This window comes from Pongo abelii, chromosome 11 (genome assembly GCF_028885655.2).
Source record: "Pongo abelii isolate AG06213 chromosome 11, NHGRI_mPonAbe1-v2.0_pri, whole genome shotgun sequence".
Lineage (NCBI taxonomy): Eukaryota > Metazoa > Chordata > Mammalia > Primates > Hominidae > Pongo > Pongo abelii.
The window spans coordinates 127,354,998-127,372,097 of NC_071996.2; the positions used below are offsets into that span (position 1 = coordinate 127,354,998).

General features: G+C 41.3%; 1 protein-coding gene across 4 annotated transcripts in view; it reads right to left on the minus strand.

The window, feature by feature from the left end:
- WDFY1 (WD repeat and FYVE domain containing 1) overlaps positions 1–17,100 on the minus strand; it is a 70,258-nt gene that overhangs the window by 7,811 nt on the left and 45,347 nt on the right. For all 4 annotated transcript variants that reach the window (XM_054549904.2, XM_054549903.2, XM_024243206.3 and 1 more), the window contains exons 6-9: positions 15,875–15,987; positions 12,354–12,480; positions 11,106–11,211; positions 1,510–1,611 (exon numbers count right to left, since the gene is read on the minus strand). In XM_054549904.2, coding sequence (XP_054405879.1) covers positions 1,510–1,611; positions 11,106–11,211; positions 12,354–12,480; positions 15,875–15,987 — 448 coding nt within the window. The remainder of the gene's footprint in view (positions 1–1,509; positions 1,612–11,105; positions 11,212–12,353; positions 12,481–15,874; positions 15,988–17,100) is intronic.

Sequence of the window (17,100 nt, forward strand, 5' to 3'; positions counted from 1 at the left end):
CTGGGATTACAGGCATAAGCCATCACACCGGGCCTAAGATAAGTTTTAAATGCACTATGCTCTCATTAAGAAACTAATGCCCATAATCATATGTTTTGCTATTTTTTAAAATCTCTCAAACTGTGACTCTGGAAATAAGCCTCAAGAACATTACAAAATAGTCCAATTATTATTACTGATTTTGACATATTCTTTTACCACCAAAAGTTTAGTGACCAGCACCTCTTCTCTCTTCTGTTAACTGTTAATAAATGGAAGTAAAATCCATTTCTCTGTGTTTCCTTTAGAAGTAGGGAATACTTCACCTATTAATTATACTGCACTAATTACCATCAGCCATGCATTGTGAGAACTTGGCTAATGACAGACAGAACTCAGGTGCTATTTCAGAGCTTTATAATGGTCTGAGCACTAAAATAATTCCCTTCTTGCCTGCCAGTCTCATATGAGACCTTACTGTGGAGTAGCTCTGTGAGTAAAATTTTTTAGATTTTATTTATTAATTAATTTATTTTTTGAGATGGAGTCTTGCTCTGTCACTTAGGCTGGAGTACAGTGGTGTGATCTTGGCTCACCACAACCTCCGCCTCCCAGGTTCAAGTGATTCTCCTGCCTCAGCCTCCCGAGTAGCTGGGATTACAGGCGTCCGCCACCACACTCAGCTAATTTTTGTATTTTTAGTAGAGACAGGGTTTCGCCATGTTAGCCAGGCTGGTCTCAAACTCCTGACCTCGGGTGATCCACCCACCTCGGCTTCCCAAAGTGCAGGGATTACAGGACTGAGCCACCATGCAGGGCTAAAAAAGTTTATTAACACATACAAACTTTAGGCTAATCGCTCACAGAGGTGCAACCAATAATAAAAGAAATAAAATCAGCATTCTTTTTTACTTACCTGCTTTTTTTTTTTTTTTTTTTGTAGAACTTTAGTATTACAAGAATCCTTTAACAGCACCTTTGAAATCTACAGGCTATTTGGAACATATTTCTTTAATTAAAAAAATTTAAAAACAGTACTCAAAACATGCTTAATAAAAATATTCCAGGTATGCTTATAAGGGAACAATTTAAAATAATCGAAAACTCATAGGGTCAGGCATTCAAGTGAGGACTAAATTATTACTTTTTATCTGTTTGTGACAGCGTAAGGTATATAACTGTATGACTTAATTTATTCTAATTTTGTTCTTGGCTAGCATAAAACACTGACTTTAATAAGTAATAGTCTTAAACTGAAAGATCTTTTATCTATTTAAAAATAGGCTCTCAGGATCTTCTACGCACCCCTGCCTTTCCAATACAGGACAAGCAATGGAACAGTGAGCTAACAGTCTCACTGGCCCTGGGAAAGGTCTTCCTCATTGTTAGCCACACAATGATAAAGACAGAGAAAATGTAGGAATTAATAGCATTTGCAAAAACAAAGTGTGTTTCAAAAAACCCCAGATTAAGTATGCAAATAGTGAAACACACAATCAAGCCAGCGATGACTCGACAGTGGCTACTCACTTGTCTTAGTCCCAGCGTCTTGGTGTCCCACATCTGCTTTATGTTCCAGAAAAACGGCTGCTCACATTTCTGACAAGAATCACTTTCCAACCACTGAGGAGCCTGTGAGAGCAGAAAGTCAAAGGCAACATCAGTGTGTCTATATTTACTCCCATGTTTCAGAATTAATACAACAGTTCTAGACCTTGCCAGGGTTAGTATTTCTTTTCTTCTTCTTTTTTTTTTTTTTTGTCTCCCAGGCTGGAGTGCAGTATGTGATCTTGGCTCACTGCAACCTCTGCCTCTTGGATTCAAGTGACTCTCCTGCCTCAGCCTCCCAAGTGGCTGGGACTACAGGCATGCACTACCACTCCAGGCTAATTTCTGTATTTTTAGTAGACATGGGGTTTTGCCATGTTGGCCAGGCTGGTCTCAAACTCCTGACCTCCCAAAGTGCTGGGATTATAAGCATGAGCAACCATGCCCAGCCAGTTAGCATTTCTTTTTAATTCCACAAAATATTCTAGCTAGTTGTCACATTCAATATTATGTTTGATTGTGTGTGTGGGGGGGTCTTTTTTGGACAGGGTCTCACTCTGTCACTCAGGCTCGAGTGTAGTGTCGTGAACATGGCTCACTGCAAGCTTGATCTCTCAGGCTCAAATGATCCTCCTGCCTCAGCCTCCCGAATAGCTAGGACCACAGGTGTGTGTCACCATGCCCAGCTAATTTTTTATTTTTATTTTTTTGTAGAGACAGGATCTCACTATATTTCCCAGGCTCGTTTTGAACTCCTGGCTTCAAATAATCCTTCTGCCTCAGCCCCACAAAGCACTGGAATTACAGTCATGAGCCATTGCGCCCAGCCTTAATTGTGTGTTGAGTACTCATGACAATTTTAGCCATGGTTACAGGGTGTTCAATTTGTAATCTATAGATAGGAGGGAGTAAATCAGTTTTTATTGTGAACCCTTAAGGGTTGTCTTTATGTATTTCTTTTTTATGCCAAAGATGTTTGAACTCTAAATCCAGCTGAGTAGAAACCCAGTGCATGCAGCAGAATCTGGTGACCTACCACTTGGAAAGGCTTGCGGGGTCACAGGTGACTAGTAGAAGAGATCTGACAAAACCCCATCACCTAGTTGCTCTTGGTAGGGACTATGCTGACAGATTTGCCCCCCTTCCCTTCCCAGCCACAGCAGCAGGTCCCTCCCTCCTGGGGCCACACAGGCATCCTGCAGCTTCACTGAGCAGCAAGCTCTGGTACTGGAACTCTTGGTGCACGTTTCTTCTCCCCTCTAACCAATGAGTTACTTTTTGGTATTATTCATCTTGATCTAGCCACAGCCTGTCACACAGTAGGTTCTTAATGCATTTTTGTTGAAACAGAGGAAGCAGTCTCAAAATTAATTTGTTAAAAAACTTAGAAAATAGGCCAGGTGTGGTGGCTCACGCCTGTCATCTCAGCACTTTGGGAGGCCAAGGCAGGTGGATCACCTGAGGTCAGGAGTTCAAGCCTGGCCAACATAGTGAAACCCCGTCTTTACTAAAAATGCAAAAATTAGCCGGGTGTGGTGGCGCACACCTGTAATCCCAAGCTACTTGGGAGGCTGAGGCAGAAGAATCACTTGAACCCAGGAGGCAGAGGTTGCAGTGAGCAAAGATCGTGCCATTGCACCCTAGTCTGGGTGACAAGAGCAAGACTCTGTCTCAAAAAACAAAACAAAACAAAAACTTAGAAAATATTTCTCTAAACAAAAAATTACAAACTATACACAATTCTAAGACAAACCTGCTAAAAGCCTGTTTAGGCCGGGCACAGTGGCTCACACCTGTAATCCCAGCACTTTGGGAGGCCAAGGCAGGCGGATTACCTGAGGTCAGGAGTTCAAGACCAGCTTGGCCAACATGGTGAAACCCCATCTCTACTAAAAACACAAAATTAGCCAGTCGTGGTGGCACATGCCTATGCCTATAATCCCAGCTACTCAGGAGGCTGAGGAGGGAAAATCACTTGAAACTGGGAGGTGGAGGTTGCAGTGAGCAGAGATTGCACCACTACACTCCAGCCTAGGCGACAAGAGTGAAACTCCGTCTCAAAAAAAAAAAAAAAAAAAAAAGCCTGTTTAACCCCAATCACTTAACATTATATAGGTGCAACAAAAATAGTAGAAAATACTTTTTCTAAAATATATATTAATATATTTGGTGGTTTGAATGATGGGTACCCCTAGTTCTTCATTTTCTCTCCTATTGCATCAAAACTTTTGGCCTTCCTAATTCTTATTTTGGATCTGTCACTAGAAATATTTCTACACATAACAGACATCAGAAAGGTCTTTTTTTGAGGGGGGGTGTGCGGAAGGCACTCACAAGTAGACTGAAATAGGCTGAGATAGAAGAAAGGTTTCCTTAAATAACTGGGGAATGTTGGAGATGAGAAGGGATGAAAGAAGAATAAAGAGATGTGTATCTATGTGAGAAAAATTATTTTCTTGATATGGAATTACTTCTTTGTTTCTGTGATCAATGCAAGGCAGGTGGTGATGGAGGCTGGTGATGTGTGGGGATACTACCTGGGGACACTGTCCCTAAGAGAGACGCAGCAGGCTGTGCTGCCAATGGCACAGGGTATTTAATTGCCGGAGGAAGGAAAGTAAGTATAGCTTCCTAATCTTATGTCTGGGACATGCCTAAGCGTAACTCTTGCAAAACCACAGTCACATGGACCAAAAAACAGCACAAAAATGTATTCACTAAGCCATCTCCAAACAACTTCAGTAAGGGCTAATGTGCTGTAAGGACGACACAACGAAGGCTTTAATGGAAACAGAATAATAGATGAAAGTTTGTTCCCGTTTATACTTTCCATACTTAGCAGCAGGGAATTCAATGTTTAATTTAGTGCACAAAAATGTTAAGTGTAAAAAAGAACTGACTTGCAAACTTGCCCATTATTGCCCAGTGCTTCAGAAATTTACTTCTTTGTCTACAGTTAATGGCTGGATTTTCTATTTTCCTTGACCACACAGTGTCTATTAGGTATTACTTAAAATACAAATCTTAAAACAAACTTTACTGGTCTGGAATTCAGAAATCTCGCTCTCAACTATAACAGAGGGAGGATTAAATTTTCTATTTTTCTTGAGTTAAAATTTGGTTAAAAAAAATAAAGAAAAATCAGTGAATGAAATGTCTGCATTTTCCCCCCTTAGCCTCTCATTTATGACATTACTGGCCTGGTTTGATCCACAAATTTTTAAATTTGTTTCCTAGGACATAACAGATTAAAGGGACTAAGGTGGGTAGAATTGAAAGCAAGAACATAGTTTGAGGAAAAACGTTCTCAGTCCTACACGAAATAGTTTTCTACACAGATACAAAATTGTATTACCATGAAACACACATGCAATATTTGTGGTCAGAATGGTGAACCTGCATCATCAAGAAATTAGTAAATTACATTAAATTTACACTTTTTTTTTTTTTTTTTTTTGAGACAGGGTCTCGCTTTGTCACACAGGCTGGACTGCAGGGGCACAATCATGGCTCACTGCAGCCTCAACCTCTGTCTCATGCGATCCTCCTTCCTCTCAGCTGCCGTAGTAGTTGGGACTAGAGATATGCACCACCACACCCAGCAAATTTTTTGTACAAACAGGGTTTCTCCAAGCTGCTCAGGCTGGTCTTGAACTCCTGGACTCAAGTGATCTGCCTGCCTCAGCTTCCCAAAGTGCTGGGATTACAGGCGTGAGCCACTGTGCCCAGCTGTACATTTTCATCAAAGTGATTGTCTTTACAAGGGGCTGGCATTTGAATTATGTTTCAATTACCCAGAGCATTCCCTTAACACAAAAGGCCCCTATCTCCAGCAATGTCTGTTAAGCAATACATCAATGGATTTCCTAACATCTTAATGTTTTCAAGTGATTCAATTTCAAGCAAGGATTTAAAAAATAAATACAGATAAGCCATTTTTAAATTCTCAATTTTTTTTTTTTTTTTTTTTGAGATAGAGCCTCGCTTTGTTGCCCAGACTGGAGTACGTTGGCATGATCTCGGCTCACTGCAACCTCTGCCTCCCGGGTTCAAGGAATTCTCCTGCCTCAGTCTCCTGAGTAGCTGGGACTACAGGTGCCCACCACCACACCCAGCTATTTTTTTGTGTTTTTAGTAGAGATGGGGTTTCACCATGTTGGTCAGGCTGGTCTCAAACTCCCGACCTCAAGTGATCTGCCCGCCTCAGCCTCCCAAAGTGCTGGGATTACAGGCTTGAGCCACCGTGCGTGGCCTAAATTCTCAATTCTATTTTTTTTTTCTTTGAGATGGAGTCTCGCTGTGTCGCCCAGGCTGGAGTGCAAATGGCGTGATCTTGGTTCACTGCAACCTCCGCCTCCTGGGTTGAAGTGATTCTCCTGCCTCAGCCTCCCAAGTAGCTGAGATTACAGGTCTGCCACCATGCCTGGCTATTTTTTGTATTTTTAGTAGAGTTGGGATTTCACCATGTTGGCCAGGCTGGTCTCGAACTCCTGACCTCAGGGGATTCGCCTGTCTCAGCCTCCCAAAATGCTGGGATTACAGGCATGAATCACAGTGCCCAGCCTCTCAATTCATTTCTAATAGTCATAGCGAGTGGTTACAATCACCAAGTCTAGGAGTCAGATCTCTTGCCTTCCAATCCTGGCTCTGCCACTTGTCAGCACTGTCCTCAGGCACGTGACTCAACTTCTCTGTGCCTAGGTTTCCTTATCCACTGTTATGGTTTGGCTTTGTGTCCCCACCCAAATCTCACTTAGAATTGTAATAATCCCCACATGTAATGGGAGGGACCCAGTAGGATATAATTGAATCATGGGGGTGGGTTTTTCCCATGCTATTCTCCTGGTAGTAAGTCTCACAATATCTGATGGTTTTATAAAGGGGAGTTCCCCTGCACATGCCCTCTTGCCTGCCATGTAAGACATGACTTTGCTCCTCCTTCATCTTCCACCATGATTGTGATGCCTCCCCCAGCCATGTGGAATTGTGAGTCCATTAAACCTCTTTCCTTTATAAATTACCCAGTCTCAGGTATATCTTTATTAGCAGCCTGAGAACGGACTAATACATCTCTAAAATGGGATAACAGTAGTATATACCTCATAAGGTTGTGAGGATTAAGTGAGTTAATATTTGGGAAGTATTCAGAATACTATGTGGCATACAGTAAGTGACACCTAAGTCCAGGCAATGTGCCAAGTGTTTCATGTTTTTTTATTTTACTTAATTTTCATTATGTCCTAGGAGATACCGAGCAACACTATCCCTATTTTACAGGCAAAGAAACTGGCTCAGAGATTAAAGCAACTGTCAATGAGTAGATGCAGATCCTGGGCAGATCCAGAAGTCCAGCCTGCATCTCCCTGTGTATCCCTATGCTCCACACAGCCTCTGTATATGAGGCCTATCCACTTCTACCTGTGGGGGTCTCCAAACATGGTCCTGGGCTAGGGCAACCTACAGATCTGAGCTCTTGCCTCAGGGAGCATGATTCTGTTCACAGGTTTAAGAAAGAGTATTACTTTGGCTGGGCGCAGTTGCTCACATCTGTAATCCCAGCATTTTGGGAGGCTGAGGCAGGTGGATCACTTGAGGTCAGGAGTTCGAGACCAGCCTGGCCAACATGGTGAAACCATGTCTCTACTAGAAATGCAGAAATTAGCCAGGCATGGTGGCACATGTCTGCAGTCCCAGCTACTCAGGTGACTGAGGCACGAGAATCCCTTGAGCCCAGGAGGCAGAGGTTGCAGTGACGAAAATATATGCTTAAAATAATTTGAGATAACAAATTAAAATCAAAATCAGAAACAAATAGCTTTTTAGAACTTATGTTAATATAAGAGATACCCCTAACTTTATTTCAGTTAATACTCAGAATATAGCATTACACTATAAGCTAACATGAGCCATCCTTATACTTATTATCTAAGGAGAAGCTTTTGTTTTGTGCTGAGAAGAGCAAGAGAGAGTATTAATCAGGTATTATAATTGCTTCACTCACTTTTCTACATTTTTTTCCACCTGCCAAATATGAACAAAAATATGGCAAGAATAAATTTCATTGCTCTACTACCACTAACTGCTGCACTCGTCACACTGCACTAGTATATAAAATGCTATACATTCTGTAATCTACTAGCTTTAAAATAAAGTTCTCTTTTCAAGAAGATTCATTCTAATTATTGTTACTTGCTCATTTATATTTTGTGCCTACTTCCAAAAAAGTATCCCTTCTCATTATGATCTGGCAGGGAGGCAAATCTGGTTCCAACTCAACAGCGTAGTGGTTGAAGCCACAGTGGGTAGTAAATGCTCCAGTTAGTATTGACAGGGGACTTAGAGAAAAATTCCAGGCAAGCATTGCAGAGCTAGAGGATCTGGGATCAATCCTCTATGCCCTGGTCTAAGAAAGTCCTATAAAACCCTAAAGGCCGGGTATGGTGGCTCATGCCTGTAATCCCAGCACTTTGGGAAGCTGAGGCGGGTGGATCACTTGAGGTCAGGAGCTCATGACCAGCCCGGTCAACATGGTGAAACCTCGTCTCTACTAAAAATACAAAATATTAGCCAGGTACAGGTATGGTGGCATAAGCCTGTCGCCCCAGATACCTGGGAGGCTGAGGTGGGAGAATCACTTGAAACTAGGATGCGAAGGTTGGAGTGAGCCGAGATCGCACCACTGCACTCCAGCCTGGGTGACACAGCTAGACCCTGTCTAAAAAAAAAAAAAAGCCCAAAAATCCTAAGGCAGGGTCAGAACCTTATAGATTACAGCCTGTTTATCCTTGCAATACATTTTCTCAGTTATTAAAAAACAAACAAAAAAATCTACTAAAAATAATGCATCTTTTTGACACAATTTGCCTTCCTGTCTCTTCTACAGATGCAGTGAATTGTGCACACAGGAAATGCCTTGATTGATGGGACTATTTTTTCTTTCCCTAGACAGAGAAATACACTCCACAATGATGCACTTTGAAGGCAGGAATCCCACTTCTACTTTAAGTACTTTTTCTAAAAGAATTTACCAACGATAAAAACAGCAGGTTAAAATCTAAGTTGTGAAACCCTCGGGAAAGCCGCCAGCAGTGCTGGGCACCAACAGTCTCCTCCCCTCATCATCCAGGGAATACAGCCTCTCTCTGAGTTTTCTGCTCTCTCAGAATAAGACTGAAAAATAACAGGCCAAGAGCCAAGAACAGTTTACTAGCTTTTCTTGGTGCATATAACTAGTAGCTGATAAACGTAAAACACAGTTCCAATAAATATTTGCAAATATAGTATTATACATCCTATAATTTTTATATATATACATATTTTTTAGATGGAGTTTTGCTCGTCGCCCAGGCTGGAGCACAGTGGTATGAGCTTGGCTCACTGCAACCTCCGCCTCCTGGGTTCAAGTGATTCTCCTGCCTCAGCCTCCCAAGTAGCTGGGATTACAGGCACCTGCCACCATGCCTGGCTAATTTTTATATTTTTTTAGTAGAGACCGGGTTTCACCATGTTGGCCAGGCTGGTCTCCAACTCCTGAACTCAGGTGATCCACCTGCCTCAGCCTCCCAAAGTGCTGGAATTACAGGCATGAGCCACTGCGCTGGCCACATCCTATACTATTGAGCCAATGTATCTGTGTTTAATAATAAAATATTCTAAGCCTTACCAAATAATTTTTAGAAAATTCAAAAAGAGAAATTAATCAGCAGACATGTAATCCAAATTTCCTCTATCTGACTTGTCTTACAAAGTTACCAAAAAATCTCACAATCAGTACGTCTCTGTCTGTATTATGGATTGCATTTTATTATTTATAGGGTAGTCTATTTCTTCCACTAGATTACAAATTTCTTGTGGGCAAGTATCTTTGTGTACGGTAGCCATAAAGTCTGGAAATGAGTAATGTCACCATTTAAAAAAAAATAGATGAAAGCCCCTTGATTACTTCTACTGGAATATGCTAAAAATGAAGGTTTAATCAGTGAGAATCAGACTCACAAAGAACCAGAGACAACACAAAGCAGACACATGTGCAGGGATTGGTGGGAATTCTGCATCAACGCATAATGTCTGTTACAATGGTGCACAGCACACTGAACAACATATTGCCATAAAGGACAGGATACTGAACAGATCACGTGATGTCATGCAACATAGTAGGTACTGCAATGCAATATCAATAAGCCATTTATTATATACATTCACTTAAGTTTCCCGACTGTAAGGACACCCTGTGGGTGCCCAACAAATATTTCTGAAGTTAAACTATAAGTCATTAACATCCCTCATGGTCTAAAATCTTCTCTGGAATCAACTTTTTTGCTAACAACATCATAAGTTGTAGATGTCACTTAGAAAAGAAAGATAATGAAAGTATAGGCAGAGATGAGAATGGAAACCTTGATTGGAAATCATTTGACGACATCTATAAAAAGCCTTAAGAATGTATATATCCTTGGACCCAGAAGGTCTATTTCCTGAAATTTGTCTGAAATAAATAATTGATCAATCACACAATGACAAGATCAAGAATATTCACTGCAGCATTCTTCAAAATATTTAAAAAAGAGGATGTACACAGTGCCTCATGCCTATAATCCCAGCAATTTGGGAGACTGAGGCAGGAGGATTGCTTGAGCCCAGGAGTTTGAGACCAGCCTAGACGATACAGCAAGACCCTGTCTCTACCAAAAAAAAAAAAAAAAAATTGAAAAATAAGCTGTGCATGGTAGCGTATGCCTGTAGCCCCAGCTACTCAGGAAGCTGAAGTGGGAGGATCACTTAAGCCTGGGAGATTGAGGCTGCAGAGAGCCAAGATCATGCCACTGCACTCCAGCCTGTGTGACAAAGCAAGACCCTGTCTCAAAAAAAAAAAAAAAAAAGAGAGAGAGAGATTGTTTAGACAATTAGACTGTCTGTCTAAAGAACTGGAAGACAACTGAGAAGTCATTTCATTCCACAATTCCACTTTATGTAGGAGGGAACAGACACTTAGAGAAACTAAGGCACTTAGCACTTAACCAAATAAGGTCTCACAACTAGTTAGTTGCCCAACCAAGTTAGAAATTAGGTCACCTGAAAAGAATACTATGTCGACATGGCCTCAGTGAACTAGAACTCAATGGGAAGTAAAAGCAGAGAAATGGAAATATATTTTCCCAGAAACCTGTCAAGTGTTTAGCTATGTCCCTGACAGCAGTCACTGACGCATCTCTCAGGGTTTCCTACAGGAATGCTACGGGACCACAATGGTGCTTCGGAGGACCTCTATGCAGTCCAAATCCCTGGATATGCCAGAAATCTGTCTCAAAGTGTTGTCTCAGTGTATTGCTCAAGGCTGAGAACCAGCCTAAACGCTGATTGTATATACTGCATGTCATTGGTAGAAACTCTCAAATGAGCAAAGGAAGCAATGCAAAATGACACAAAGGACCTTGTCAGAAATAACCCATTAGCAGAAGGGGAAGCTGGGACTGTCTGCACCTGGACCGGCATTTACAGCTCGCGGGGCGAAAAGCCAAGAAGAAGTCAGGTTCTTGGGGGTCTCCCCCGATCAGCCTGGACTTGCCCTTGTCTCTTACCTCTTCTCTGCTAACATCCATGTTCCACACCGCAATTCCGCCGTCCGAGGAACAGGAGACGAGCTGCCTGGTGAACTGAAGGTAGCACAGCGACTGCACCTTGTCACTGCAAACAGCACACACAACAGTCACTTGTCTCCACGCAGAAAAACACAGGAACTGTCTTCATTTAGGCTCAAATCGCTCTCCTCATTAAAATCAGCAAGTGGTATTTTACCACTGACTATTTAGCATGGTAAAATGAATTCTAGTATAAACTTTACTTGGCATTTTATAACTCATAACACAGAATGATACTTTCTATAAAATATACGACTACTTTCAAATCAGTCATTAAGAATTGTAGGCCAGAGATTTGATGAGGGCTATGGTTTTCGGGACCAATCACCATGATTTCCCTTTCAGATGCATAAGATTTACCTACTTGTTCAGAAACAAGAACAAAGGAGGTATAACTCCCCTACTGGACATAATTCATATGAACAAGGAGTCAAACACCACAAAGATCACTAGTGTGCACACACAAACACACACACAGATGGGGTGAAGACCTCTGTCCCTCCTGCATGCCTGTCATACTACCCCTTAGGATGCCCAAGGAAACAAGCTCTTGGCCTGTTATACTTGTGTATAATATGTTTCCTCAGCTAATTTTCAGCTTGACTATGATTATAGTAACAGCTGCAGCCTAGCCAAAAAGGAAAGAAAAGAAAGCAGGGGGAAGATGTATTTCTTTTTCTTTCAGGGCTAGAGGGCAAGATACTAAATATACAATGGTATCACTCAGGTGAATTCCACTGTCATACTAGACAACATTTCTTAATTTAGTATCTTTTAGAATAAAAAAACAAAGAACAAAAAACAAGTTAGGCTCCCAGCTCAACAATAGCTTAGTATCATGTTACATGAAACCTTTCATGGTCAAAGTCCTCACCTGAATCTCTGTCCTATGCCTGCCTTAATCAGACACTTCAACAGGGTGACTCCTTGAAAGAAAGTGGGAAGTGCTCTTTGGACTAAGGAGGAAGAAAGCCCTGTACTCGTTTTTTTGTTTTGTTTTGTTTTTTGCTACTAAACATCAGACACTCGGGGCTGACAGAAAGCAGTTAAAAGTGAACTGAGCCCTATCAATGATAATTACCATCTTAGAATGTGGGGTTTGCAGAAAGTGGTATCAGACTATTAATGCCTTTCACTAGCTCCCCACTAACTCAGATTCTTTCCCCACCCCCACAAGTGGTCACGCACTGATGGCCCTGAAGTAAGAGCGTCCGGCCTTTTCTTCCTCCGATGTCCCACATGATGATGCTGTTGTCAGATGCTCCTGAGAAGAGTAACCGCTGAATAGGGTCCCACCAGAGGCAGGCGACACTACCTAGGGATTTGTGAGAGAGAGAGAGAGAGAGAGGCAGGGGAGAGGTAAAATATAACTCTACATCAGGATGTACACATTTGACAGCTGAAGACCAAACTAGGAACAGCTGAGTCTTTAAGCAAAAAGGTACCTTCATGGTGTACAACGGGTCATTCAACCATGCTATCATGAGTCATACAGAAGACACAGCACCATTATCCACAGTCATAAGATTAGAATTTTCAACTGTGCACCAAACTACTTGGGGCCGGGCATGGTGACTCACACTTGTAATCCCAGCACTTTGGGAGGCCAAGGAGGGCGAATCACTTGAGGCCAGGAGTTCAAGACTAGGCCTGGCCAACATGGTGAAACCCCACCTCTCCAAAAAAAAAAAGTTAGCCAGGCATGGTGACAGGCGCCTGTAACCCCAGCTACTCGGGAGGCTAAGGTAGGAGAATTGCTTGAACCCAGGAGGTGGAAGTTGCAGTGAGCCAAGATAGCGCCACTGCACTCTAGCCTGGGCAACAGAGTGAGACTGTCTCAAAACAAAAAAACAAAAAAAACAAAAAAAAAACACCACCACCACCACCAACAACAAAAACTGCTTGTAATACAAAAAAAACAAAACAAAAACTGCTTGTAATACAAAGATTTTTAAAGAAGTTTTTCCTTGTTCTGTGCCGAAAATTACAAAGTAGCTTACATACAAAATGTTCAGAAAAAGTTACTGAAGAAAAAAATTGCTACTAATATTTAGTGAGAAAAACCAGTAAAGTTTACTGTGTCCAACCTACACAAGATAAAAAATCTAGATTATTCTGGGTCTCTGGGACCTGGCAGGTGTTTTACGCCAAGATGTCTATGTTTAAGAAAACTACATTAAGTACCACAGAAAAAAAGTCTGTTGTACACTACATAATTATGCCAAATAATTTAACTGAAAAATCTGAACTTCACATTTCATACTTTATATTGGCTAACTTATCAAATTTGAAACCCTTGGGGAAATCTTTCTTTCTACAGGTATATCTTTCAGTAGATCCTTTCCTTGTTCATTGACTGCTGTTTGTCTAGAAAAAACATTAATCAACTTAGTAAAACTGAACCAGCCACACAAGCTAATAATAATAATTTTGGTAGGTATATAGAAAATTAATGATGCCATATTCAAAAACAAACAGAAACTACTTTATCACATACACTTTCCAAAAACAGAACAAAAGTAGAAACAAAGAAATATTCTGCAAAGGCTTCAGGGGTTAGTTTCACATGACTTTCGACCCTATGTAATCTATGTGCCATCCATTTCAGTTAGCGGCTTAAGAGCAGATAAATACGGTCTTTCAGCATGAAAACCAGTACCCATTCTGGTAGTTACCAGAACCCATTCTGCCTTCAGCAACCCTGAAAAAACCGACAAGCCTGGGGTCATGAGAGAATTAGTCATAAACAGAAAGTGGTTTCTTCACGGGCCTCTGCTTTCCTGCCCAAAGCTATTTTAACTTGCTGTTCTCTTTTCTTCTTTTCCCCTACAGGGTCCTTGATTTGATATACTCCATTTCACCTAAATAGATTACATAGAAAGCATAGTGTACATTTATTATAACTTGTTACAACTAAAACGCTTACTATGGTCATAAATAAGTCCATCATTAATTCTTTCAGCAACTCCCCAGTTCTCCATAAACCAGATGGCCTCAAAGCTTGTACTTTGTGACACATATCAGAATGTGATCTTGTGATCTGTATGAAAACTGCAATCCATCACAGCTTAGCATCTGACATAGTTTAGACATGTGTCCCCTCTAAATTTCGTTGAGATATATATATATATATATTTTTTTTTAGACGGAGTCTCCCTCTGTCACCCAGGTTGGAGTGCAATGGCATGATCTTGGCTCACTGCAACCTCTGCCTCCCGGGTTCAAGAGATTCTTCTGCCTCAGCCTTCCCGAGTAGCTGGGACTACAGGCGCCCGCCAACACGCCCAGCTAATGTTTTTTGTATTTTTAGTAGAGATGGGGTTTTGCCATGTTGCCAGGCTGGTCTCAAACTCCTGACCTCAAGTGATCTGCCCAACTCAGCCTCCCAAAGTGCTGGGATTACAGGTGTAAGCCATCGGGCCCAGCCTCTAAATTTCATGTTAAACTGTAATCCCCAATGTTGCAGGTGGGGCTTGGTAGTTGGCTCACGGGGGTGGATTTCTCACGAATGGTTTAGTGCCATCCCCTTGGTGCTCTCCTTGAGTTAGTAAATGAGCTCCCTTGAGATATGGTTGTTTAAAAGTGTGTGGCATCCCCACACCCCCACTCCTGCTTTTGTCATGTGATGTGCCTGTTCACACCTCACCTTCTGCTATGACTGTAAGCTTCCTGAGGCCCTCACCAGAAGCATGCTGGTGCCATGCTTCCTGTACAGCCTGTAGATCCATGAACCAATTAAGCCTCTTTTCTTTATAAATTACCCAGTCTTAGATATTTCTTTACTGCAATGCAAGAATGGCCCAATACAGCATCTAATGAAACCTCTTTATTACACATGTGTATGTGGCGAGTCACTCAATACAATCAACAGACTTTAAAAACCCCTCCACAGAGCTTCACCAACCCACTGCACTATAGAAATGAAATTCCACCCAGTAATTCTTTTCCCTCAGTCCCTACGCAAGGTATGTTTCCCAAGCAGAGGCTGAACCAGCCCACACATTTCTTCTAATTGTATTTATCAGGTCTTGCTCAGGGGCTTAGAAACTGACAATTTTTTTTCAAGTAATAACAACAATTCTTCCAAAAAGGTTTTTACCAGTTAGAAGTAATTTTAAAGGTCTTCTCAGCACAATAACTTATTTTATTTTTATTTCTATTTTTTTTTGAGACAGAGTCTCACTCTGTCACCCAGGCAGGAGTGTAGTGCTGTAATCTTGGCTCACTGCAACCTCTGCCCCCCAGGTTCAAGTGATTCTCCTGCCTCAGCCTTCCAAGTAGCTAGGGGTGGGATTACAGGTATGCGCCACCATGCCTGGCTAATTTCTGTATTCTTAGTAGAGAGGCGGTTTTGCTGTGTTGGCCAGGCTGGTCTCAAACTCCTGGCCTTAAGTGGTGCACCTAATTCGGCCCCCAAAGTGCTGGGATTACAGGTATGAACCAATGTGCCAGCCATAACTTAATTTAAAAAGGTAAGGAACGTAGAAAGTATTATCCACACTAGCAACTTAGAAGGGATTTCGACAATATGAAATGAACCCATCACCCCACCTTCACTTAGTTTTCACTCTAAATCCCGTATCTGGCCAATCAAAATGAAATCTGACAGATCATGAGAAACAGAGCATTCATGAATCCACGTAGTAGAGAACTGAATTTGGATATCCAAGTTAGGCAAAAAAAACCTCTTGGGTGATAATATAGCCTACCTTCATGTCCTTTGAGGGTTGTGATGACTGAACACGTGTTCTGTTCAAGCTTCAGCAGGGTGATCTGCCCAGAATAATCACCAACGAAAGCATACTGAGTGTCAAAGTCATATCTGAGGAGAAGCAGTCAAGGATGTAGAACAGAAATCACCTGAAAATCCTCTCATAAGAGAGATACCAGTATTAGTCAAAGTTAGAAAGCATGCATTTTAAAGAGAATAAGCATACACGTAAACTATAGCAAGAAAGGAAACACCCAACTGAAAAGCAGGCAATATGTAAATATTGAAGGTAAAAATTAAAACAGCTGTTATTACTGAGAAAGTTTATATTCATTCATTCAACAGGAACTCACTGAGTGCCTGTAACTATATCAAGCAAGATCCCAGGAACTGGCAATAAAAAAAGAGCTGATAGGGCAGACACACACGAAAACAAGTAGATATAATCAAGTACAATAAGTGTCAAAGAGTAAAACTGATAACTACTGGGCTGGATGCAGTGGCTCATGCCTGTAATCTCAGCACTTTGGGAGGCTGAGGTGGGCAGATCACTTGAGGTCAGGAGTTCAAGACTAACCTGGCCAACATGGTGAAACCCCGTCTCTACTAAAAACACAAAAAATTAGCTGGGCGTGGTGGCACACGCCTGTAATCCCAGTTACTCGCGAGGCTGAGGCAAGAGAACAGCTTGAACCAAGGAGGCTGAGGTTGCATTGAGCTGAGATGGTGCCACTGTACCACTCCAGCCTGGGTGACAGAGCAAGACTCTTTCTCAAAAAAAGAAAAAAAAAAGAAGAAAAAAACAGAAAGAAAAGAAAAAGAAATTGCTAATTACTGAAAACAGCAAGAAAGCTCTGAAACGTAATGGTTATTTATGAAATATCTCCGAAAATAATGTAAATCTGACAGTAAATACAAGACATGAATCCATGTTTCTTTTGGCCTAGAGAATTTAGCTATAAATGAAGAGGATGTTTCACATTAAATTACTGTGGATAGTTTAATAATCCAAAACACAGTTATCTGTGGTGGTAATACATTTAAATTTAGAAAATATATTAACTATTGGTCACAACTCATTACTTTCTCAATTTGTGGTCATAGATATTTGTGGAAAACCACAAATTTATACACGACAGGTTAACTACTATTTATAATAGGAAAGCTATTTAAAATAGGATAACTATCAGTCTTCCAAAACATGGGTCAAAAAGAGCACCGTAA